The sequence below is a fragment of the Nannobrachium achirus genome (assembly GCF_963921795.1).
Source record: "Nannobrachium achirus genome assembly, chromosome: 15".
Lineage (NCBI taxonomy): Eukaryota > Metazoa > Chordata > Actinopteri > Myctophiformes > Myctophidae > Nannobrachium > Nannobrachium achirus.
The window spans coordinates 17,418,108-17,442,866 of record NC_137822.1 but is presented as its reverse complement, the minus strand read 5'-3'; the positions used below and the strand labels follow the sequence as shown (position 1 = coordinate 17,442,866).

Below are 24,759 nucleotides of genomic sequence, written 5' to 3'. Positions count from 1 at the left end.
TAAACGCGATAAAACAATAGAAAGAAGCAAATGAAAACATTTTAGTAACACTCACTTTTTCTTTTCTCTAATTACAATCTAAAATATGAACCCTTGTTGTAAAAAAACTAAGTTGTCCTTTAAGTAAAAGTATCAATACCACATTATAAAAATACTCATTACAAGTTATGAGTATTACAAGTTACAATTAAAAGTCCAGAATTCTAGTAGAAAAGTACTCTTATGCAGCCAGAGTGTCCTATTTCAAGTTTTCAAGTATATACAACTTTGGAGAATAGCAGATCAACAAGCTCCCTTGCGAACCATTGTGAGCTTGCAGATCGGCTATTTTCAAACGGCTGAAATGTAAGTGGTTAATGCATGTATTGGTTTTTTTTTTATAATAATCAAAATCTACAATCTTACAAAGTAACTAATAACTAAAGTCTTCAAATCATTTTATTAGAGTAAAAGTATAATATTTGCCTCTGAGATGTAGTGGGGTAGAAGTAAAAGTAGTGAAATTGTTTTATGCCTCCCCCTGGCCTGCCGGGGCGCCTGATAGAGGGGAAAGGAACTGGTTGGAATAGCGTGTTCCTTCCACGCGCTACGTCCAAACCGGGGAAATCCCCACTCTCAGGTGAAAAGAAGCAACTTGGACTACTCATGCATAGATGGAAACATGAGGTCAGTCCCTTGTCTCCCCAGGTTGGCAGAGGTAGAGCAGAGCCCAGGATTATATAGGCAATTGGCACTGGGTGAAAATGGGTTACAAAATCGCGGGATAAAAAAAAAGTAGTGAAAATGGGCACTCAAGTAAAGTACAAAATACCTAAAAATTACGCACAGTACTGTTACCTATCCACTTGGTGCCTTGTGGCACATAATGCCTTCACAGAGCATTTCCACTTCTCCCGGTCAGCTGCTGCAGTCCTCACTTCAGACCACGATGTCCATCCTGCTTCTTTTCTTTCTTTCTCGACAGTACGCCTCCACGGGTCCATTTGTACACAGAATTAAACATCTCTCCTGACGTTACAGTAAGAGCTAAAACATGGAGAGATTGTGCCCCCGGCACAAGCTGTGAGTTTTGTCACTAGGCTGCCTGTTTAACTGTAGATTGCCTTAGCAGGAAAAAGCTGTTTTCCACATCCATGTAATCCATCTCTCTGCGTGTATAATCGCCGCATGATTTTCTTGTTGCGATATGCCAAGTCCTGTGAGGACGGAGGGCTTAATATCCACACTTCCCCTGGCATGCATGTTGTTTAGATAACAAACACACTTTAGCGAAAGTATAACATTCCCATCAGGTGGTTTTACATAAGTGATCGTCTTGAACCGCATTTCTTTAACTGCTTACTATTCTACAATTCATAATACTTATATGGTGATATGATACAGACAGCACAAGAAAGCCATCTGATAAAACGTTACATAAATATTATTGAAATGAGCCAAGTGTCGAAAGAATAGTTTTTAGATACTGTACATATATAGGTAATTGTGTGTGTGTGTGTGTGTGTGTGTGTGTGTGTGTGTGTGTGTGTGTGTGTGTGTGTGTGTGTGTGTGTGTGTGTGTGTGTGTGTGTGTGTGTGTGTGTGTGTGTGTGTGTGTGTGTGTGTGTGTGTGTGTGTGTGTGTGTGTGTGTTGGTGTGTGTGTTGAGAGAGAGCTGGGGCTTCTGTTAGCAGCCTCTTGATCACTCAGTCAGTTGCCATGTGCCAGACTGTTGCTCTTGGCCCTCGGATGTCAGACAGCCAGGGTGGAAATGCGTCTGTCTGCGTTGCCTTCAGGCCTTTTCCTCCAGTCAGCCGCCTCCTACTGGACCTGTGTGTGTGTGTTAGGGAAGGGACTATACGCGATTATAATCGTGATAAAAAACCCTCACGATAATCGGATCGTGGAGATTTAGATTCATCATGATATCGTCCTCCGTTATGCACTGGGATCAATTCACCTTATATTTGCCGAGCTGCATATATCCGGTACCACTTAAACCCTCTATAATTGGTAAAGGGTACTTATAATATACGTACTTGATACAGTCTTTTTTTCACTCTCTATCAAATGTCTTTGCCAAAAAATTGCCGATCTACAAGCTCACAACGCGTCACAACATAACGCATTGTGAGCTTGTAGATCTGCAATTTTTTGGCAAATGAATACCACACACTGTGAATACCACACACTGTGCAGGTTATTTTATGGGCAACCAATTGTCAGAAAACTCAACTGCAATTAAGCTAATCCTACCTTCTATTTACATCCTGCTCTTTGCAATACAACAGTGGCTGCTCACATGGCTCAGTTGAGTGTACGAGGGGAGATGTTAGAAACCTTTTTTCTACTTTTTTATATTAACCACTTGAACCCTAACGTCCATATTGTGAGAACTTTAGCCAAAAATAGCAGATCTACAAGCTGACAACGCGAGGCGTTGTGAGCATGTAGATCGGCTATTTTCGGCAAAGAGGTTTGGTGTTGAGAGAAAAGAGCAGACTAAGTACAGAGTGAAAGGTCAAGTTTATTAAGTATTGATGGTTCAAGTGGTTAAATATCTGAAAACACAAATTGACATGACTCCAAAATACACGATTGTGCTTTCAAACGATAAAACAATATGGAATCTATGAAAAGGTTGTGGGGGTCCCTGCTTCATCTCTCTCTCTCTCAACTAAGGGGTCCTTGGCCTGAAAACGTTGAAGACCCCTGATATAGGGGTTAAGGGTCTTGCTCAGACACTTCGACAGGGCAAGTCGAGGGTCGAACAGTTTTATGGAACTGGGTCTGCAAATAGAGGGAAACACTGGGACTTGCTTGTTACTGTTTTGATATTATTAACTTTTATATCAGCATCTGTAATCGAATTAAGCACGGCATCCTGATTGAATTAGACGGAGGTCACTGAGGTGTGTTCTTGGTCTGAGCAGCGCCCATGGGAGTGGATCTGTACCCGACACAGGCTCAAAGAGTTCTCTATGTGCCTGAAAGTCACATAGAGATTGATATACTAGCTATTGTCATGCGCCAATAATAGCCGATCTACAAGTTCACAATACTGTACTGTAAATGAAACATTTAGACCAGATATGACAGAGAAATAAAGAGCCTGTGTCTGAAAGGCCTGTTATTATGGGTTCTGTCTTCTGTGGATGAGCTGCCAAAATGTCATAACGCGCCTCATATTTCTTTGGTGCCTGGCATATTCGTGTGAATCATTGCTTCCTTTTTCCCCAAAGCCTAAAAAGACAAATATTGTGATGAAGATTATGTGGAAAAACATCTTCTAATCTCTATTCAATAGTTCCTAACTTCTATATTAGATTATTTATCCTTGAATGAATTACTGTTTTGTTGTACTGTATGCCCATTTCTGCTGTCCCAACATCCCCAAGCAGGACCTGTGGCTGTCAGCATAGGAATGCTCCTTATCACAGTAGCTGCCTGTTTTGTACAAAAGGTTACATTAATTGAGACAACATGGAAACATAAAAATGTAAGCTGCTTGCCTCTGGTTTCCATGGCAATCAATCCTTTTGGTCACCTGGCTCCAATCAAGCCTCCTTCACAACAAATGGACTGACTAATACATTATGTTAATGGAGATACAACTAAACATTTCACTCCAAACACATAATAGTTAATAGTTGTTCTTGTTGTTGCTGCTATACAGCACCTACTGTATATTAAGGGTGCTCAATGGCACCTTTGTCAATTCATGTGACATAATTTAGAACCATTAGAGGTACCTAAACTAAGTTGAAGAATCAACCTACAGTATAAAGAAGTCTTTACTATGGCAGCGCTGCTACAGTGTAAGAACAGCTGAAATTAGAACCATTCTGTGTGTGTTCTTGGTGGAGTTTCTTCAGCTATTCTTATTTGAAATCACATTTTATTTGGAAGAAGAAGCTAGCTCTGAGGTAAAAACACTACCTTGCCTACCCAGGAGGCTGTGTGTCAACACTGGGTTGGGGAGCAGCCACTGATTGGTAGCTTCAAAGCAGCAGGAACACACATGGCCTGTAACTATCTGATCATAGTGTGTAGAGATATGCGGGCCCATTTCATACACTGTATACCTCTCAATCTCCTGCCCCACCCACAGCTGTCTATCTCAGTACAAGCCTGTACGCAGCACGTGAGTTGGCTAAGACAGACACACACATGCACATGCCTGCACACAGTGCACACACTTTAAGGCTGCACAATTATTACAAACTTTTATGTTTAAAAATCTACAAGCTTGTGAGCTTGTAGATTGTCTATTTTTGCTTTTTTGCACACCGCCATTGTACAATGAATTAAAATACAGTGCTAAAGTTCAGACTAATCAACTTTGTATTTGTGTCGATTGAGTTAGGATTAGCGTAGGATCTCTCCATTCCGACATGTCTCCTTTCCGACATGTCTCCATTCCGACACTAACCCTATCTCTTACCCTAACCCTAACCTTAACCTCTATGGAAGTGTTGCCACTCCGACAATAAGAAGTCACTGTCGGAGTGGCGACATGTCGAAATGGAGAGCGCCCCCCGTATCGAGTGATACAACCTTCTCAATTATTCCCTAGTACACGCGCACACATGAGTTGGCTAATAAATAGACACGCATACTCACGCTTACGTAGTGCACACACACACACACGCACGCGCACGCGCTCATATACAGTACGCACACACATATACACACATACAGCATGTAGCGCTGGCCTGGGTGTCGGAGCTGATCAGCAGGAGGCCTGGCTGGCTGAAAGAGGACAGGATAGCAGTGATGGGGCCTGAGCAGAGCAGAGCAGAGCAGATGTTCACACTGGACCACCCTGACTCACTTCACTGTTTGTTCAGTTCGCTCTGAGAACAGACAGAGTCACGATCCCACCCAGCTGCCCCCTCTGGCCCGCCGATGGCAGATATACTGTACTGTGGCTTATTATAGGCTGGCCCTTGTTTTTAATGGAAAGTGCCGGTTTGATCCTGTAGCCTGTCCTTTCACTGTTTTCTCAGGCTATGGAGCATGTTGTTTTTTAATTCATGTAAGTTCCACAATAACAGTATTACAAGTACATGTACGCTCACTGGAAAATAAGGTTACACGTGCCGTGATGTACTGTAAATGGGAAAGATTACCCACATGTGTGGGCACGTTTTTTTTTTAAATGACATCAGCATCTGGTAGTAGCCAGGGTGGGGCTGTAAGTCAGTAAGCCAGTGTAAGGTTATACAGTAAAATCCTCAGTGTTAATTTAACTGAGTGACTACATTTGTACACTCACATTTATAAATGGATACGTTAACAGAGTATTTGAGTGAGCGTGTTTTAGTTGCTCAACCTCAAGTGAACTACAAAGGGAAAGCGTGAGATAGCTGTCTGTTCTTCCTATTATGGCAAAGGGGAGGGAGGATGCCAGAGGACATGCCCAAGTCCGAGGAGTGTGATGAAGAAGGAGAGGTCACTCTCATGCAGAACAGGTTCTAAGCTCTGGGAGGCAACCTAGAGCCGGATGTTTGATGGATGTTAATGAGGGCCAGCTTTTCTTTATTTTATTATTGCGACATTAGTCAAATAATCTGTTCATGAAAGTTAAAGAACACATATCACAATTTATTTTGTGATCTTACTGTGAAACTGTGATCTTACTAAGATACCTCAATATAGATATAGCGTGCACACAAAAAAACAAGAACTTGTGAAAGAAAGTGTGATATGTCTTCTTTTATTTTCCTGAACCAATTATTTGACAAATGACTCGGACATGGCTCCTTGACTTCAATGCATTACATCAAACATCCAGCTCCAATTTGCCTCCCAGACTCCCAGTGCATAGAACAGGTTCTGTGTGACCTCTCCTTGTTTACTTCTTGCCCCAGCCCAGAACAGGAACAATCTGGCTGAGAGTCACTGAGTTTTTTCTATTAAAAAAGAAAACTAATTGATGCTTTGTCGTTTGGCTGTCATAGCCGAAGAGGATGCGGTTGTTTATGTAGAACTGCACTGTTCCCTTGATAGGAAATGTCATGTGCTTCTCTTTGCCCGATGCTACACAGTAGAATCCTCAGGGTTACTATAATTTAACTCAAAGTGTCACTAACATGGAGACCACGTTAAACTAGATTTGAAGGCCTCGTTGTGGCTTAAAAATCTTTCCAGAAGATTTTCCCTAGACTACTGGTAAGGTGCACAAGAAATGTTGTGTGGATCAGTCCAGTGATGTGCATGTGCAAGACTATCCGCAGAAAGAGAGAGAGTGTATCTATCTATCTGACTGACTGACTGACTGACTGACTGACTGACTGACTGACTGACTCAGATGTGTGGACTGATAGAGGGTGAGCTGCATTAGAGAGGAGGATGCAGTGTTTTGGGTGGAGGGAGTGGGCTGCTCTCTGTCACAAAGGGATGCATCTCAGGGGGACAAACACACCACCTCCCTCTCATGGAGGTGATAAAACTGTAACATCTGTTTTGATCATGATTATAAATCTGAGGTTTTCCACACTACTACACACCAGGCTATGCACAGACACACACAAAGAGACACACAGACATGTACGGTACACACACGAAGAAAGATAGGAAAGATACAAATCTGTTGACTGCCATTAGGCCATGATACTAATGAAAATGATATTATTCTTAATGCGTTTGTTTGTTATTTATTGGTTCTTTGCATGACTAATCAACGGTGTAAAGGCAACATTTACCTTCATCTCAGTATATTATTATATGTTAACATTAATTGAAGTTTTCTTCATTTGATGAATAGTAAATGTCAGCCTGCTGTATCTGATGTGTTGACTTAGCATTTTTCCTTGCTGGGATTCAAAATAATGTATCCATATGTATGCTATAATCATTTAGCTATGCCTTGTAGATTTTATTATTTTTCCCTTGCTGTTCATTCCACACTTCTCAATTTGAAAACCTTTGAAACCATGACCACCAGGGATATACAACATTAAACCTTGCCCCAAGAGATACAGTAGAACCATTTTCCTTGAAATGTAAAATGATTGTTTCTCCCAAAGGGTGTATATTTATTTTTCCTCATAAGGACGTAAACCGAACAAGCAGCACCCGGGCCGGTAGCTAGTACTGCCTGCCTGCATTCTGGCCGATTGTCATGGAAAGAGGCTTTATGCTCATTTTACAAATCAACATTACAAAATTAGATCTCAGGAGAGGCAAGAATATCGATATTCCAGAGCTCACTGACATCTCTTTGAAATCTAAGAGAGAGTGAGTGGATGATTGAGAGGAATTAGGATCCAGCGTAAATTGAGCCGACATTAGGGAAACATACCAGAGTAATAGAGCATAATCTGCTTTCCCACATGTGTCTACCACCATGCTGTATGCCTGGCTGACTCTGTGGCATTGAGCTCCCAGCCAGATACACGCAGATAATCTGTTAGAGCCTCCAGAGTTTAGTCGTGGGTTCCTGCAATGGCAGCTCGGCAGTACACTGTAGAAAGTAGGGATGGGACGATAAGCGATATTATCGTTTATCGTGATAAAAAACACTCACGATAATCGTATCGTGGAGATTTAATTTATCGTAATATCGTCCTCCGTCATGCACTGGGATCAATTCACCTTTTATTTGCCGAGCTGCATATCCGGTACCACTTAAACCCTCTTTAATTGGTAAAAGGTACTTATAATAATACGTACTTGATACAGTCTTTTTCTCACTCTCTATCAAATGTCTTTGCCAAAAAAATAGCCGAGCTTGTAGATCTGCTATTTTTTGGCAAACATTCCGCCCCAGGATAATGGATTTTGATTATCGCAATAATATCGATATGACATTTTCATATCGTCCCATCCCTAGTAGAAAGGTTCTTTTTATGCTTTGCTTTGCCTTTCCACACCTGCAGCACTACCCCCCCCCCCCCCCCCAACCCCAACCCCCATCTCCCCTCTGACTGCTGTCTCTCTGCCCCCACTCCCCCAGGCTGCCTGCCTTTCTCTCTCAGATGTTTGTCCAGGTAGTGCAATATGCTGTCAGTCCGTCCGGCGAGGCATGACTAATGGTGTCTTATATAGCGTAAGGCAGCTCACCGTTATACCTGCAAGGCCCATTTAGTTTCACTGTATGTTGAAAAAGGACTTGAGGGTGAGAAGTAAGACGAGGCCCCACGGGCACGTGCTTCCAGTGGTGGAAAAACTACTCGCATATGTTACTTAAGTAAAAGTATCACTGCTGCAATGAAGAAATACTCTGTTACAAGGAAACAGAGTAAAAGCACAAAAGTATTGGTATCAAAATGTACTTAAAGTACCAAAAGTACAAGTACCGGTGTTACTCATTATGCAGAATGTCCCATTTCAAGTTTTCAAACGTATGCAAAGCTTTTGAAAATAGCAGATCTACAAGCTCAGATCTACACGCTCACAATCCATCACAACGCATTGTGACCTTTAGATCGTCTATTTTCACATGACTGAAATGTATATAGGGCTGAAGTGATTAATGTATGTTTTGTAATAATAATCAAAATCTACTGTACAAAGTAACTAGTAACTAAAGTTTTCAAATGTGAAAATAGCATATTTACAAGCTCACAATGTCTTGTTTTATTAATGTTGTTCAACAAAATCTAAACATTAAACATTCTATGGTGGGAACTTGTGAATATGCCTAGTTCCTTACTCTTCAAAGATTCCAATAACATACCGGTACCGTACCGGTAAACAACGTAAGGTTAGCTAGACAGATTAACATCTCTGTTACTGTGGAGGTATGTTTATATTTCTGTTTGTAACAATGCTGGAGTCATATTTGCAGTCATGAAAAATATTACATTGGAACTTTTACCATGATTTTAGCATGGCTGTAAAGCCTATTTTGACCAATCAAAATGCTTGTCCGGAACTGTGCATTGTGATATGGTGTATTTTCATCATTCTCCCTCTGCCTTCACAGAGCCTCCAGTGTCCCCAAAGAAGCAGCCCCCAAGGTACAGTAAGAACACACACATACAAAATAATAATGGATATTGTATATTGTATAGTGTTGGTAACAGTTTGTACTTTGTATAGTAAGCTAAGCAAATCCGCTCACTGAGCCCTTCTGAGATGATGTCAGGAGACTTTTTGGTATTGCATGCTAAAACTGGATTGACCACATATTTTTGCACCGCTCCATGAGTTGACTGGCGCATGTGTGACATTCATACAACAATGGCATGACGTGATGCTCCATTTGTTCTAATCATCCACTACAACCCTACAGCGTCCATATTCATTACAGGCACACGTTTTCAAATATTTTCAAAACTATTTCTAAAATAACTGGGCCCCCAGGGGGCCTCTGCACCGAACCACAATGCATCACAAATTACAATGTGATGCTTTGTGAGCTGGTAGATCGACTATTTTCGCTGTTCGCCTATTTTTGTATGGCATGCACCCAGAATATGGACCCCAGGGTTTAAGTGGTTGTTACACAACACTGTGGCATGATGGTTTTGGGCAATTTTCCTGCATGAGTTCACTGTGGGATTTGCTGTGTGTGTGTGTGTTTGTGCAAATTGTGCTTCCCCCCCACCCACGTTTGTGTAGGACGAACCTCAGGAGATCATTAAGCCTGTTCCCATCACCCACCCTGCACCGAGCACCGCGTTCACCAGACCCTCTCCCCAGCCCAGCGCTGCCTACAACAAGACAGCCCGCCCTTTTGGCGGGGCGCGCAGTGTCGGTAGTAGCCCCACGTCCTCCATGACTGCCCCCAAGGTGGCCTCCATCCCCTCCGCGACATCTGCTTTCACGCCGGCCGCCCCCTCTCAGCCACCGCAGCCCCCGTTCCCCCTGAAGTCGAGGTCTCCGGCCCCCCCGACAGCAGCCGGCTCTGTGCCCACCATCAGGCCCGGCAGCTCTGGCCGCTCCGCCTTCACCTCCCCTTCTGCCTCTTCCTCCTCATCTAACTCCTCCTCTCCGGCCAGAGTGACAGCCCCCCCCTCCTCCTCCTCCTCTTCCGTTCCCACTGTCCCACAGCCCTCTGTCTATAACACGCCTATCAACCTCTACTCCAATGTCAATGCCTGTGAGGTGGCGGTCGGTCAGAGGCGGGGTCTGTTGGAGAGCCAGGGGCAGGCGGAGCAGTTCAATGGGTAAGTGCCATCCATCAAGCAGGGAAACCCCTCCTATACACATGTGCTTGCATTTGGCCTCTTTTTCACTCAAAGAAGGATGGCTCAACCATGGGTAGCAGTGGTTCAATGTTCTCAATACCTGTTGTAATAGACCCTTTTGCCCATTCCTTTCTTCCCTGTGTTATTGGATTCGTTTTCACTTCATTGATCCCCAGGGGGTAAAAGTGTTACAGTAGCCAACATAATACAAAAGATCCATTAGGTGCATTATGTTTACAGTAGTAGAAGGATCTACTTGCACAGACCACAGAGAGTCGCCGTACATTATTTATGTACAGTACGTTTCCTGCCTTTGCTGCCTTGCAATGCAGACTACCTGGGAGAGAGAAGATCCAGTATATTGCAGAGAATAAATTCTTCAGTTCCGACAGACAGCTCCCGCATTGCCTCATGGCTTATTTCAACCCCGAAAGATGTCTCTCATTTAAAAAGCTAACACAGACACAAGCCAGAACCCTCCAACTCTTCACACAGCTACATAAAGAGGAAAAAGCCAAGGCGTGCTGCACATCTTGTCCCAATCTGCTGTAGGGAGGTTGGAAGGAGAACAGAGGGCAAGCAACATGCAAACTGTTGCTACTGCCTGCCTCCCTCTAATTGACAGTGGGGTTAATAGTCTTGCCAAACACCCAGTCTGTGCGTAATGCCGCACTACTTGTGTGTGACACTTGGTTCTAATTAGTCCATTGTACTGGCAGCTCTATGCCTGTAGCGACCAGCAGCAGAGTTAATTTGCTGTGTGCTGGGCTAGGCTTGGTGGAGCAATGTTTGTTTTGACTGGATGGGTTTGGAAGGCTGGGCTAGGCCTCAAGAAGATGTGTCACTTGATTTTACTTTCTGTTATCTGATCATGCCAGAAAAGCAAGTAAAGTTCATTGGCTTTAAGTGACCAGAGTTTCACTGTGGCCTGCTGTAACTCGATAAGTCTTCCATAAATGTAGAATTTACCTCTCTCCATGCGGTGGACATAAATGTTATAACTCTTAAAATAGTATGCTACTGGCAATGTTCTATCTCTTAATCTGGACTTGGCTTGCTAGAGTAAATCGAGATAAGCAACAAAAACAACTGAATTGAGGAAAAACGTTCTGCAGCACTTACAGTATCAGTGGTTGATGAACATTGACATTAATGTTCAAGGATATATTATTATTAATATATTATCCATCATAAATCATTATTATCCTGTGCTATATTTCATTAAATCTTTAAGGAACTACAGTATATTTCTACTCTGAAGGCTTGATTTATACTTGATCAGCTCTTTTCCGCACGTCTGCGCGCAACAAATCTTTGATCTTGTCAGTGCAGCAAAGTAAGTACAGCATTCATGTTTGCAGCATCATGTTTGTTCATGAATCATGACTGTGCATGTGTGTGCATTGCATCTGAGCATATTGACCTGCATTCTTTCTTTTGACCTGGACATCCTCTCAGAAGGGTCTTTTGGTTTTAGGACTGTTAGCTTTCTACTTCTGCTACTTGCCTTCTTTCATCCTTTTTCAATTTCCCTTTTCTTCTACTTTAGGATGAGGAAGAGGCAGAGACCAAGTTAGTGATGAGACTTACGTTATGTCTGCTGCCGCTGTAGATGTGCACGGTGTGGAATGTGATTACTGAGCTCTCAACCATTTTACAGTTAATGATTACTGTAGGCATGCTGTCACCTCACCCTCATGAATCTCACATTCTTACTGATCTACTTACTCAACAGTCGGATAATCCCTGAATCCATTCATAGTACATAACCAACTAGAAGGCTGAAAGCAAAGTTAAACGTTGGTAGAGTTTTGGGTTGTGTAGTTGAATTGCCATGATGTAAGTAACCCCAAACATTGGTGAGAAAGCTTCAATAGTGACTGTTCATTAGAATTCAATATTCTCCCCATTCACCTACATTCCATGCAGGATCCGGATCCGGAGTTTCTTCCTAATTTCAATAGGCATTTCGTAATTGTATTGATTGTCAGAGTCTACTTAGTTTGCGTTCATTTGTATGCTAAAAGAGTGACTATGAGATCTTTTTCACCATGCATTGTAAGTCATTGATAATATGTTGAATTGAACCGAGAGATTATTGAAGATATCTCGCACATATTTGGAGTTACTGTACATCATGGCAAGTTAGCTACACAATCCAATCTACAAGCCAATCTGCAAGTAGAGCCCATCCACAAACTCACACAACGTGTCACTGTGCACCATGTCGTGAGCTTGTAAGCGGTATTTTTAACGTGCGACACCGTCGTAAAACCGAGGCTTCCACATGATGGTCCGCAGGATGAGGTCATAACCTCCATTCATTCCTCCCGTGGCGTTCTGATCCATGTATGCTATCACTGCATTTACACCCAACGCTGGCAGGACTGGTGGCATTTACATCTGTCTGATTCCATCTGCTACTGTTGGCAGTACAGTCTCAAGGCCACAGTCAAATCACTGCCAACAGTACTGTAATGTCACCAGTGGTTGGAGACTGGACAGTAACAAAGTAGATTTTCTTGAGTACTGTACTTAAGTAAAAAATAGTAATTGTGCACTATGGCAGGGGAAAGTACATTAGCCATGTTTCAAATATAGTGAAAATAGCTGATCTACACAACACATCACGATGTGAGCTTGTAGATGTTTTATTTTTACTACTACTACTTTTTTGAAAATCTTTGTTTTCATTTGTTTACTATTTCAATACATCAATGCATTGATATAAAAAATACTTTGTAATTGTACTTTTGAATGCTTAAGTATTTTTAAAAGCAAATACTCTGGTACTTTAACTCAAGTACAAATTTGACAGAGCAGATTTAACTTGTAGTTGAGTCATATTTGGCCATGAGTATCTATCAAATCAAACTCAAGTACTAGGGTTGAGTACTTTTTCCACCACTGAATGTCACTGTGTGGCTAAGAATAGACTTGCCTCTCCATTCACCTTGATCACCCTTCACCTTAACGCATTTAACTTGAGCTGTGCACACACACACATTGAGCAAATGTTTGCTAAATTAAAATTACACGCACTTGAACAGTGACATGAAGAACTGTCCACAGTATGTGTGTATTCATCCACATTGGATTCTAAGGGTTTCAGCAGTACCAAATAAAGCCCAGTAGTTCCACCTTGTGGCAAGATATGGTCACTTCCATTTTCACACAAATACTGTCCATATCAACACCAGGGACATCACAGGGGGGGACTGAGTTACTAGGGCCCAAGGTGGAGGGGGCCTTAATTATTTTATATTTTAGCTATTGAAAAATAGCACCGAGTGCCGCGCTGCAAGCTTGTAGATCTGCTATTTTTGAAGAGTCGTGAAAATGTGTGCAAATCTTTGAATATATGTATTTTTTAAGCGAACATTTTCTAACTCAAATTTTGCTTCTGGGGGGTCCCTGGAACTAAATATTTTGAGATGGGGGTCCGTGGACAAATAGATATCATTTTGGGGGTCCTTCACAGGAAAAGGTTTGAGCACCACTGATATTGAAACATACCAGTAGGTTTTTCAAAAAACCTTAGAAGGATTTGAAAGACATGCAGACATTTTCACGATTCTTCAAAAATAGCAGATCTGCTATTTTTCAATAGTTAAAGCAAAATAATGCGTTCCCAGTCTAAATGGGTTAACCCCCCATCTCCTATGAAGAACATTCCTGGGGGCCCCGCAGTGAATCGTTGTACCCAGGGCCCAGAATTTGGTGCGACACCCCTGATCAACACTAAAGCACTTCAGTGAATTCCATGTAAACCATCTTGCTCTACCTTCTAACCAGCTGCTTCAATTCATACTATGTCTATGAGTGTCATTTTACTCAATTAGCTGACACTGTAGCTGACTGCTCATTCTCTCTCTCTCTCTCTCTCTCTCTCTCTCTCTCTCTCTCTCTCTCTCTCTCTCTCTCTCTCTCTCTCTCTCTCTAAATAGTGAGCCACAGAAATGTGTTAAGTAAGTAAAGTTCACAGTGGCTATTTTCATATTTTTGTGCAAACTGCACTCTGTACCTTTATAATCTTTCCTGTTTCTGATTATTTTTCTGCTTTTCTTCCTTTTTCCATCTATCTATTCTCAATACAAGAATTCCCCCTCCGGTTAAACCTAGGAGGTAAATCTGAGGTCTACAGTAGCAACAGTCACTTCACAGTGTGAAACATGCCCTTCATTCTGCACTTTATACAGTTGTTTGTTTCTTTTGCGTGTATGTGCACATGCGTACAGGAGTGTTGGACTGGAAAACCCATAGCCTCAAGGTGTATTGATTACGTATTGATTGGGTTTGAAGCACTTGAAAGAGGTTCAGCATGTAACTCTTGTGTTTCTCTGTTAATTCTAATCTCAGGGTTAATGGCCGTCCGCGCTAAAGCACTACAGCTATAAATATATAGTTTTACAAATCGTTCTAAATCAAGTTGATGGCAGAGTCCACATCACAAATGTGAAGACAACAGTGGTGAATGACGTAGTTGTAATTATAGTGCTTTGTGTGGACGGTCTTTTAGAGATGTGTATACGATATGAATGTGGTTATGCTTTTACTTTAAAGTCCCCCTTCAATGAACACTTGTCTCTCTCTTTTTTTTTCCTTTCTTGTTTATTTTTTACAGTAAACTTATCTAGGTGACATGATTTATAGTTTATACATTGTTATGTTCAGAATCTGAACACCAGAGTGCCCTTTTCACATTGGTCCAGTGGAGTGGGCAGCTTCACTATACTTGTGACCAATCCCCTGAACCTATCATTGTCCAGTATGCAAATCTTTTTTGTATGTTAAATATTAATCATAGCAGAGAGAGTGGTTTAACCCATTTAGTTTTCTGAAAAAAAAAACATCAAATATTATTCAAAGATTACACAAACAAATACAGTATGTTGCTAGCCTAGTTCCAGACCCTGAATCGCTAGCCACACCCCTTTAATTTTTTTGTTTCTGCGATTCAGGTCTAGAATCGCTCTCAATGAGGAGGCCTGCCTCGGTTGAAAATCCAAACGGGCGAATCAGCGTTGTGAATCAGCGTCTTGTGATCAGCGTGGGTGGGGGTTTCCCAGAACTCATATGTGTTTCCAAGTACACCAGCGCCGCCGCCGTACCGTACCGCACATCGTGTCGCGGTAAAATGCGGTAAATTGCGGTAAAATGCGATCGTATCGATCTCGCTATGAAACACCAGTAGCAGGCATGTTATGTTGTGTTTGATTACTAGTTCGTAGTGCTCCTATTCTGACTGTTTCTTTGGTTAGCAAGTAGCACTAGCAAGCAACAGGTTAGCCACTAGCCAGCCAGGCACACATAACAACACTATGTCACGCTGAACAGTGCCTCATTTCGGCAACGCCCATCCCTGCAAAGGCTGTGGGCGGAACTGACTTCAGACTGAATAATGAAGTGAAACGAAATGTCAATTCAGGCTGAGTGTCAGGCTAGTATGTTGCTACATACTGTACATGTACTTTACTAAACAAAAATGTGTTCCCGGACTGAATGGGGTTAATATACTTAAAATGTGTCTTGAGGGGGACTTTAATTAAGCTAAACAATTAACGTTTAACAACTAATTAGGCAGTGATGACCTAATGATATTGTACTAGCATTTTGTATTAGTTGTATTCATTCATGTATTCTAAAGGTTTTTACAGAAAGAGATGCTGACCATGTCTTTAACTGTGTGCACCTCTCAGGAAGCCCGGCATGGAGCCCGAGGTGAGCCACAGCCCATCACTCAGTGATGCCAGTAAGAAGCGTCTGATTGAGGACACAGAGGACTGGCACCCACGCACAGGCACCTCCCAGTCACGCTCCTTCCGTATCCTCGCCCAGCTCACTGGCACAGAGAACGGTGGGTACCAGCTTAATGATGCTCTCACATAACTTTAAACCACTGATTCTCAAACCTTTTGATACCAAGGACCCCCTAATTTCATATGCTTTAGGTCATGGACCCCCATTTGATATGATGTTTTTATGTCTGGGATCCCAATCTGCACTGTATCAACTTTTGTAATCAACTTTTCTTTCATTTGAGAGTTGAGAAAAAGTCGTTTAAAGCGATAGTTCACCCTGAAAACCCTTTTCTATCGATTACTCATCCCATGGTGACTTGAATTCATGGATATATTTTAGTTTTTGTCGCATTCCATAAGCCTATAATTTGATGACCAGCAGTGGTTCCCTATGGAGACTCTTTGTCTTGTGTCTCCATAAAATAGGATAAATAAAATGACCATTCGTCATATTATTAGATTTTAGCGTTTTCTCGTGGTATGAAGTGACGCTTTGACTTGTAGCGATATGGACAGTTACATAAGTCAGCTGTGGAGGGTAGTGTGATGTTGTTAGTCCCTCTGGGGCTAAGTATCCATTATCTCCATCTCGCTGTCATCACCTCAACAGCGTGTGTTTCTGTGTGTGTGTGTGTGTGTGCACACACACGTGTATTTGTGTTTGCGTGCATGTCTAAGCCTGCTCTAATAATACATAATGACACATAGCTGACATGTTATCCTGCATGATCCTCACGCCTAATTTATACTTAGCCTCGCGCCGGTGTCTCGCACCGAAAATAGACGATCTATAAGATCACGACTGGTCGCGTTTGGGACGCGCCGTGAGCTTCTCGGTCTGCTGTTGTCGGCATCACTGCCTCTCTGCCCCTCCTCTCGTTCCCCTCTGACACCGCTGAAGAGTTGCGCGCTGTGTGGAGAGTGCAGTATGTCTGGAGCCATTCATAGTCCACATGAATCCATGCTCAGAAGTGTTTGTACAGCTGTAATGAATGCGGAGACAGGTCGGGACATCCCATCAGGATCTGGTTGTCCCCTTTAGTGATGCCTGTTCCTCACATGGTCAGGGGCGTCCCACGGGGGGGAAAAGTGGGACTGAGTGGGACTAAGGGCCCACGGTGGAGGGCCTTAACTATTGAAAAATAGCAGATATACAAGCTCACAGCGCGGCACCGAGTGAAAATGTGTGCAAATCTTTGAATATATATACAGTATATTTTTAAGCGAACATTTGTAACTCAAATTTTGCTTCTAGGGGTCCCTGGAACTAAATATTTTGAGATGGGGGTCCGTGGCCAAATACATATCATTTTGGGGGTCCTTCACATGAAAAAGGTTGAAGGTTGATGTCAAAGCGTGACTTCATACCACGAGAAAACGCAAAAATGGAAACATTATGAAAGCATAACTTGGTTATTATTAACACATCGGACGCCCACGTGGTTAACGTGTCTTAATTTGCTGGTGCCCATGGCAACGCGTCATTTTACCTACCGGCGAGAGTACTGGCGAGAAAAGTAATCCGAGTAAATGTAATCCGAGTATGTCCTGTTTATTTCGCGAAAATCTTTTCTTTCAGTCAGGACCGTTTTTTATCATTTCTAAGCCACAGTGTTTGTGTTACGGCAGGTAGAAGAGGCTGCCGTTTTGAAATGAAAGTGATTTAAAAGCTAGATTAGGAGAAAACAGCATTTTTGTGCAGCCGCTAAACAGGAAGTCAACGAGACACACAGCACGTCCGGGTGACGTAATTGCGCGCTGCATGTTGGGAAATGGAGTTTGTTTCATCACCGCGGTAGCCAAGTGCAGTAGCTACAGTACAGTATAGTTTACTGTACAACGCGTCAAACGCGCCGTGGGCCTCCAGCGACATCAAAGAAATTGACTTGTAGACACCACGTGGGCATCCGATGTGTTAACATATGGTGATAGTTATCTGATTAATTTAATCTCAACCAGCAGATCTACGAGTGCTGCGCTGTGAGCTTGTATATCTGTTAAAGCACAAAACAATGCGTAATAATGCGCTCCCAGTCTAAATGGGTTAAACCCCCTCCCCCTATGAAGAACGTTCATGGGGGGCCCGCAGTGAATCCTTGTACCCAGGGCCCAGAATTTGGTGCGACACCCCTGGGGATGACCCATCAGGATCTGGTTGTCCCCTTTAGTGATGCCTGTTCCTCACATGGTGTTGCTGGCACCAGCCATCAGAATGATCTGGAGTAGGGTTGCCATACCGTGGGGAGAGCACGGTGTACATTACCCGGGCTGCAGCTATCCAGTATTATCTTAGTGATTATTCTATCGATTACTTTTTTTGATTAATCAAATTCTCAATAAAGATGCCTTTTTTATGTACGTATATCATCAAATCAACACCAAACTAAATTGAATAATCTTTTTTAATAATCAACTCAAATCACTTAGTCTGATTAACCATTTAAACCCGATTTTATACTTGGTGTACAACAAAATAGACGATCTAAAAGTTCTGCAATTTTTTTATCAATTGAATCTATTAGTTGGATTAACTGTTACACCCATAGACATTGTGGACTTTTACTGTGCATGTTATAATACTCTAGTGAGTGAATGAGTTTACAGCGTCTGTCCTTCTGCTTGTTTTGCAGAACAAGGAGCAGAAAACAGTGGAACCAAGAAGTAAGTCTATAATTATAATCACATGAGATAAGTGTATTATGTCTGCATTCCTGTGTGCGTGTGCGTGTGTGTGTGTGCATGTGTGTGTGTGGCGCGACTGTGTGCGTTCATGTGTGTGTGCGTGCTCACATGCACGTGAGTGTGTGTGCGTAAGTGCTGTGCGTGCGGCATGTGTGTTCTTTGATTGCTCCCAGAGGATTTAGATTGAGACTTGGCTTTCATCCTCTCAGGAGGAGTATCTCATTCAGAGCTGTGCTCTGTGGACCAGTCACAGTATCATGCTTGGTTAAATTTAGTAGGAGCCACATCTAAACATCCCCCTGCGGGGGAACACTTTAGTGCAGGGGTCTTCAACGTTGTCAGGCCAAGGACCCCTTAGTTGAGAGAGAGATGAAGCAGGGACCCCCACAACCTGTAGATTCCAAATAGTTTCATTGTTTGACAGCACAATCATCAGTGTATTTTGGATTCATGTCAATTTGTGTTTTCAGATATTTAACCACTTGAACTGTCAATACTTAATAAACTTGACCTTTCACTCACTCTCACAGCGCAAGGCGGTGTGAGCTTGTAGATCTGCTATTTTTGGCTAAAGTTCTCAGAATATGGATGCTAGGGTTCAAGTGGTTGATATAAAAAAGGAGAAAAAGGTTTCTATCACTCAAAGATTTGGAGGACCCCCTGTAGTAACTCTGGGGACCCCCCTGGGGTCAAGCTTGTCATTGAGCATAGTGGCCCATGACATCATGTTTAACACTAATGAATGATTGTTTTAATGATATTTAATTGCGACCGTAGGTCGCACTTACCAAAACCTGCACAAACTGTGAGTGAGTCCGTCAGTCCGTCGGTCTGTCTGTCTGTCACACCTCACACGTCACACTCTTGCCCTGCTCATATCTCCGCAACCGTTGCCCCGATCCATGCCAAATTTTGCACACACACTCCTTACCTGCCAAACTACAACCTCCAAGGACCCCCGGAGCTCCAGGGACCCCCAGGTCCCTGGGGGACCCCCAGATGTAAAAAATGACCAAATGTGCTAAACTGACCAAATGACCACCCCAACGGGGCTGCTCACGGGGAATTCCCGGGGACCACCGACTCCTGGTGCTCCAGAACGGATGCAAAAGTGGTGGCGCCCCCACTGGAGGACCCCCTACACTGCAGCTCACATAAAATGCCGTAACTCCGGCTAGGAGCGACCGGGACAGCCGGGGCCGGTACCTATTCGTCCGCCTTGCCGGCGCGGAGACCCCACCCCTCATTTCTCACATGGCCCTCTTCTAGCGCCACCATGAGGCCGATTCTTGCAAAACACATTTTTGGACACTGCTCCTACAATTTTTGCCCTAAAATCACGCAAATCGGTACACAGTATGTCTACACTCATCCTATCAACATGAATCTCTCCCATATAGCGCTACCTCCAGGCCGATTTTTAAAAACACATTTTTGGACACTGCTCCTACAGATTTTGCCCTAAAATCACGAAAATCACTACACAGTATGTCTACACTCATGTCATCAACATGGATCAGGAAGATTTTGGCAAAACACATTTTTGCCCTATTTGTGGAGATAAGCGACCTACGGTCGCTTATCTCCCGATTAGGGAGTCTTACTGGTTATGTTTGTTATTTTTGTCAATTGTCATCTTCATACTAGTGTAGATGGTGGTCAGCCACAAACTCACAGTCACAACAACTGGCCAATAAAGTTCTGTTCAGAATTTGTCGTGTCCACAAAATATTACAAAAGGCTCAATAGTGGGCTCGATAAAAGCCCGGCTCAATAAGCAGGATCGATAAAGTGCTCGTTATCAATAAAAATCAACAAGTTCCATCCCTAGGCAAGACTCCTGTTCTCTGCCCTTTATTCACTTATCGTCACTGTCAGGTCCAAACGTTGTGTCCAAAACTGTAACTTTTCAGGCAATAGGTAAAATAACGAATTTAGTCAAAAGCTCTTGATAATAATTATTGCTCATTGTTATGTATTATAACCAACAGACATAATTAACCACTTTAACCTTCCGATTCCTTCAAAAATAGCTAAACTAGCCGATCTACAAACTCATAACTGTGTTGCGCAGCACTCCTTTACGACAAAGTAGGCCATTCATTTATGAAGAAACTAAAGCAGTTGAAATATGGATGTACAAGGTTTCTTGCCTGACAGCAACGTTATGCTTAATGTACATTCCATCTTACAACAGATGCTTCAATCTGCAGGAGAAACGAGCCCGTTTTCCTGACCAATCAGCATGTCACTCAGCGAAATTGAGGGTAATTAGGTGGTACTGAGGGTAATAAGAGCCTGCCAAAAATAGACTCCTGTCCGTGACATTTCGCTGAATGCACTATTCATAAGGCAGGGGTACCTTATGATTCTGTCTTAAGCCATGATTTATACCCTTTTTTTGTACCGCAGAGTTGCGCGCCGATCACAGCAGATCTACAAACAGGCTTGTAGATCTGCTATGTTCGGCGCTCAACTGGGATTAAGAAATTAAACTATAGACCTCTGTCACATTAGATTTTAAGCGCTTTAACCATTATTTTATGCTTTAGCTGTTAAAAAATAGCAGATCTACAAGCTCACAGCGCGGCACCGAAACTCATGTTTCTATCATCAGTGGTTCTCAAAAAAAGATAGGTAGTTGGCTGTGGACCCCCATCTCAAAATAGGTTGTTCCAGGGACCCCCAGTAGCAAAGATTTTAGTTACAAGGGTTTCCTTTGAAAATTATTATTTTCAAATATTTGCACACATTTTCACGATTTTTCAAAAATAGCAGATCTACAAGCTCATGTGCCGCGCTGTGAGCTTGTATATCTGCTATTTTTCAATAGCTAAAGTATAAAATAATTCCAGGTATTAATGGGTTAAAGGACAACGTTAGTTTTTTACAACAAGGGTTCATATTTTAGATTGTAATTAAAGAATATAAAAGATGAGTGTTAAAATTATTTCATTTACTTCTTTCTATTGTTTTAGAGATTCTTATTTCAGTGGTTGGGGGCATGCGTACAAGTGGCTAAATATGTCATTTCACACCGAATAAGCCCATTCCCAAGATACAACAGAACCTTTCATGGTTGGATGTGACTTATGGGGGCTAGAAGTGTTACTGTAAATAGCAATAAAGAAACTGCTGGCTTATTGTGTCTAAAAAAGACATATTTTGCCACTTGTACGCATGCCCCCATGCGTACGCATGCCCCACATTTTAGCACAGTAAACGCGATAAAACAATCGAACGAAGCAAATGAAAACATTTTAACACTCACTTTTTCTTTTCTCTAATTACAATCTAAAATATGAACCCTTGTTGTAAAAAAACAAAGTTGTCCTTTAAGGAGAGGTGGGCACGTTATATTTTGTTACGTTGGCTGTTTCCTGTGTTTCTGTCATTCTAATCCTTTTTCTTTCCTCTACTTCTGTGTCATCTTCTGTGTCCTCATTCTTTCCTTCCTTCCTTCCTCCTTCTGCTTTTCTTCTCCTTTTCTTCTCCTTTCCTGCGTTGCTCCTGTCTTGTGGGGTGGATCAGGGTGAACAAGTTGGACCCAGAAGTTATAGGACAACAGTACAACAAGCTGAGGGACTGGCATCATGGCGTCTCAGCGCGGGTGCTCAACGTGCAGTAGACCAGTGGTTCTCAACCTTTTCAGGCCGCGACCCCCAAAATATTCATATTTTAACTGGGGGGACCCCCACACCCTGACGAGCACTAAGAGTTGAGGCATTACATTTTGTATAACACAGTTCTATTGTGAAATTCTACAATTCTACATGCTCACAACGCCTCGCAACGTGAGGCGTTGTGAGCATGTAGATCTGCTATTTTCACAATTTCTCCCTCTAATATTTGACAATTTGGTTAGTGTTTAATTTGTCATTTTAGAGGTAGTAAAAAGTCCTTAACTTGTCACTTTAGAAATGTTCAGATGCCCACTATACACTTAAACTTTATCTTGGTTTGTTTACTGTTGAGTGAGAAAACAATGTTGCACACATTAAGCTAATCTTCTGGGGACCCCCCAAAATAATTTGGCGACCCCCCTGAGGGTCCCGACCCACAGGTTGAGAACCACTGCAGTAGACTGTAGTGTTTTTGTTCCTCAGTGTTCCGTTTAGTTTGTTTTTATTTATTTATGCTTGGGCCACTAACTTTCTCCCTTTGTATAGCAACATTGTCGTACTGTAGCATGTCTTTATCGGTCCTTACACTGTGGCACAGAAAGAATAATAACACAGCACCTATGGGCAAATAGATCGTTTTGATTGGATAATAAGAACAGAATTTGTGTATCAGTACACACACCCTAATGCACAATATATTTCGAATCAACTTAAATCTGTTTCGTAATTACTGTACTAACACCTGGGTGACAAATATTACTGAAGCTATATAGAATGAAAGAATCAGAACCGTGGAAGGCTTTTCTACAGTAATAATGTAACATTTATATTCATTCATTCATATTTTGGGAAATTGTGTAGACTTTGCAAGTTAGTTGTAGTATTAGCAGGATGGGAACAAGTCGGGTACATATAATATAGGAGCAAGTTAGAAATAGACTATTATTATAATGGACTAGTGTAGATGTACATTTTACAGCATTGCACTGCAAAATCCTTAGGATTAATTTAAAGGGATATTACACTTTCAAACAAACTTTTAGGTCTAATCAGGCTTGTATGAACACCCTGAACAGTTTTTAATTTGCTTCATTCAGTATTTAGATATTTGATGTAAATGTTACCAGCTCCAACACGACCAGGCCCTCTCCACATACACACCCATTGTAACTTCAAACTCCATTTTAACCATGATAGATTCATTAAAACACCCATTATTTTTTCTGGTGACTCATAATACCCTCCTAATACGTGAGCAGACCGTGTTTTTTCAATAACTTTTTTCATTTATTTTCAATAAAATATTATTGTATTTAATATTTTCCATTTTCCCAAAGAATTATTAAAAATAAATGAAAAAAGTTATTGAAAAAACACGGTCTGCTCACGTATTAGGAGGGTATTATGAGTCACCAGAAAAAATAATGTGTGTTTTTAATGAATCTATCATGGTTAAAATGGAGTTTGAAGTTACAATGGGTGTGTATGTGGAGAGGGCCTGGGCGTGTTGGAGCTGGTAACATTTACATCAAATATCTAAATACTGAATGAAGCAAATTAAAAACTGTTCAGGGTGTTCATACAAGCCTGATTAGACCTAAAAGTTTGTTTGAAAGTGTAATATCCCTTTAACTCTGAGAGATGATATTTACACTGTCAGAATTAAATTAACACTTAGGAATTTAACATACTGCCTGCCTTAGTGCTTTGACTTAACTGCTCTTTACCTATCTTCTATTTACTTTTACTTACTGTGTGCTTCTGTATTTTATGTATTGATCTCTTTTGTACACTAACACAGATTTTTGATTGTTTTTCTTTCTTCTTTTTTGTCTGAATAAAATCTTTCTCTTTACTTCAACTGTTGTTTATTTTCCTCCTTTCTTTCTTTCTTACTTTCCTGGGAAACAAAGTATGGTTAAAAGCAGTCTATGGCAGAAAGTAAACGGTTCATAACAAAATGGTGTATAACTTCAAAGTCTCTTTTAAATGATAAAGTAATACCATATTTTCAACCACAATCTCTTCGGTGTATAATTGATGTTTTCAGACAGTAGAGGGCACTATTACCAAGGCAAGTTTTATTTTTGTATTAATGACCAAAAACAAACTATAACTTAGAAATTCAATAAATAAAATGTATTAATACAAGATGAATATGAATATGAATATGAATATGAATATTGCGGTCTCCAGTAATTCATTTAGTCAGCACTCTGCCAGTCACATCAAACACCAAACCAGTCTCTCTTTATAATTATGTAAAAACTTATTTTTCACATACTGTATGAAAGTGATTCTCAAAGTGGATTTCAGGGACTTGCTATATGTTCCTTCGTGGGGGTCTAAATTGACCCTTGCAAGTCACTTTGACAGTGTACAAATGTTTGAGAACCACTGCTGTATGACACCGGTGGGCAGCTAAGTATAAATGAAGCATAAGAAGCAACAGAGTTCTCTCCGTCAGTATTATGGAAGAGGTTACAATTGTTTACTGAAGGAACTCATGGATGTTTGCTTTGGAATTAAGCTGCAG

The 24,759-nt window shown here is 41.7% G+C and overlaps 1 protein-coding gene across 2 annotated transcripts in view; it reads left to right on the top strand.

Moving 5' to 3' along the window:
- pdlim5b (PDZ and LIM domain 5b) overlaps positions 1 to 24,759 on the top strand; it is a 90,773-nt gene that overhangs the window by 50,420 nt on the left and 15,594 nt on the right. Inside the window, exons 4-8 of one of the 2 annotated variants that reach the window (XM_080743252.1) lie at positions 8,911 to 8,944; positions 9,549 to 10,096; positions 14,065 to 14,085; positions 15,817 to 15,974; positions 18,549 to 18,579. In XM_080743252.1, the coding sequence (XP_080599378.1) occupies positions 8,911 to 8,944; positions 9,549 to 10,096; positions 14,065 to 14,085; positions 15,817 to 15,974; positions 18,549 to 18,579 (792 nt within the window). The remainder of the gene's footprint in view (positions 1 to 8,910; positions 8,945 to 9,548; positions 10,097 to 14,064; positions 14,086 to 15,816; positions 15,975 to 18,548; positions 18,580 to 24,759) is intronic. The other variant, XM_080743253.1, reaches the window with a different exon arrangement.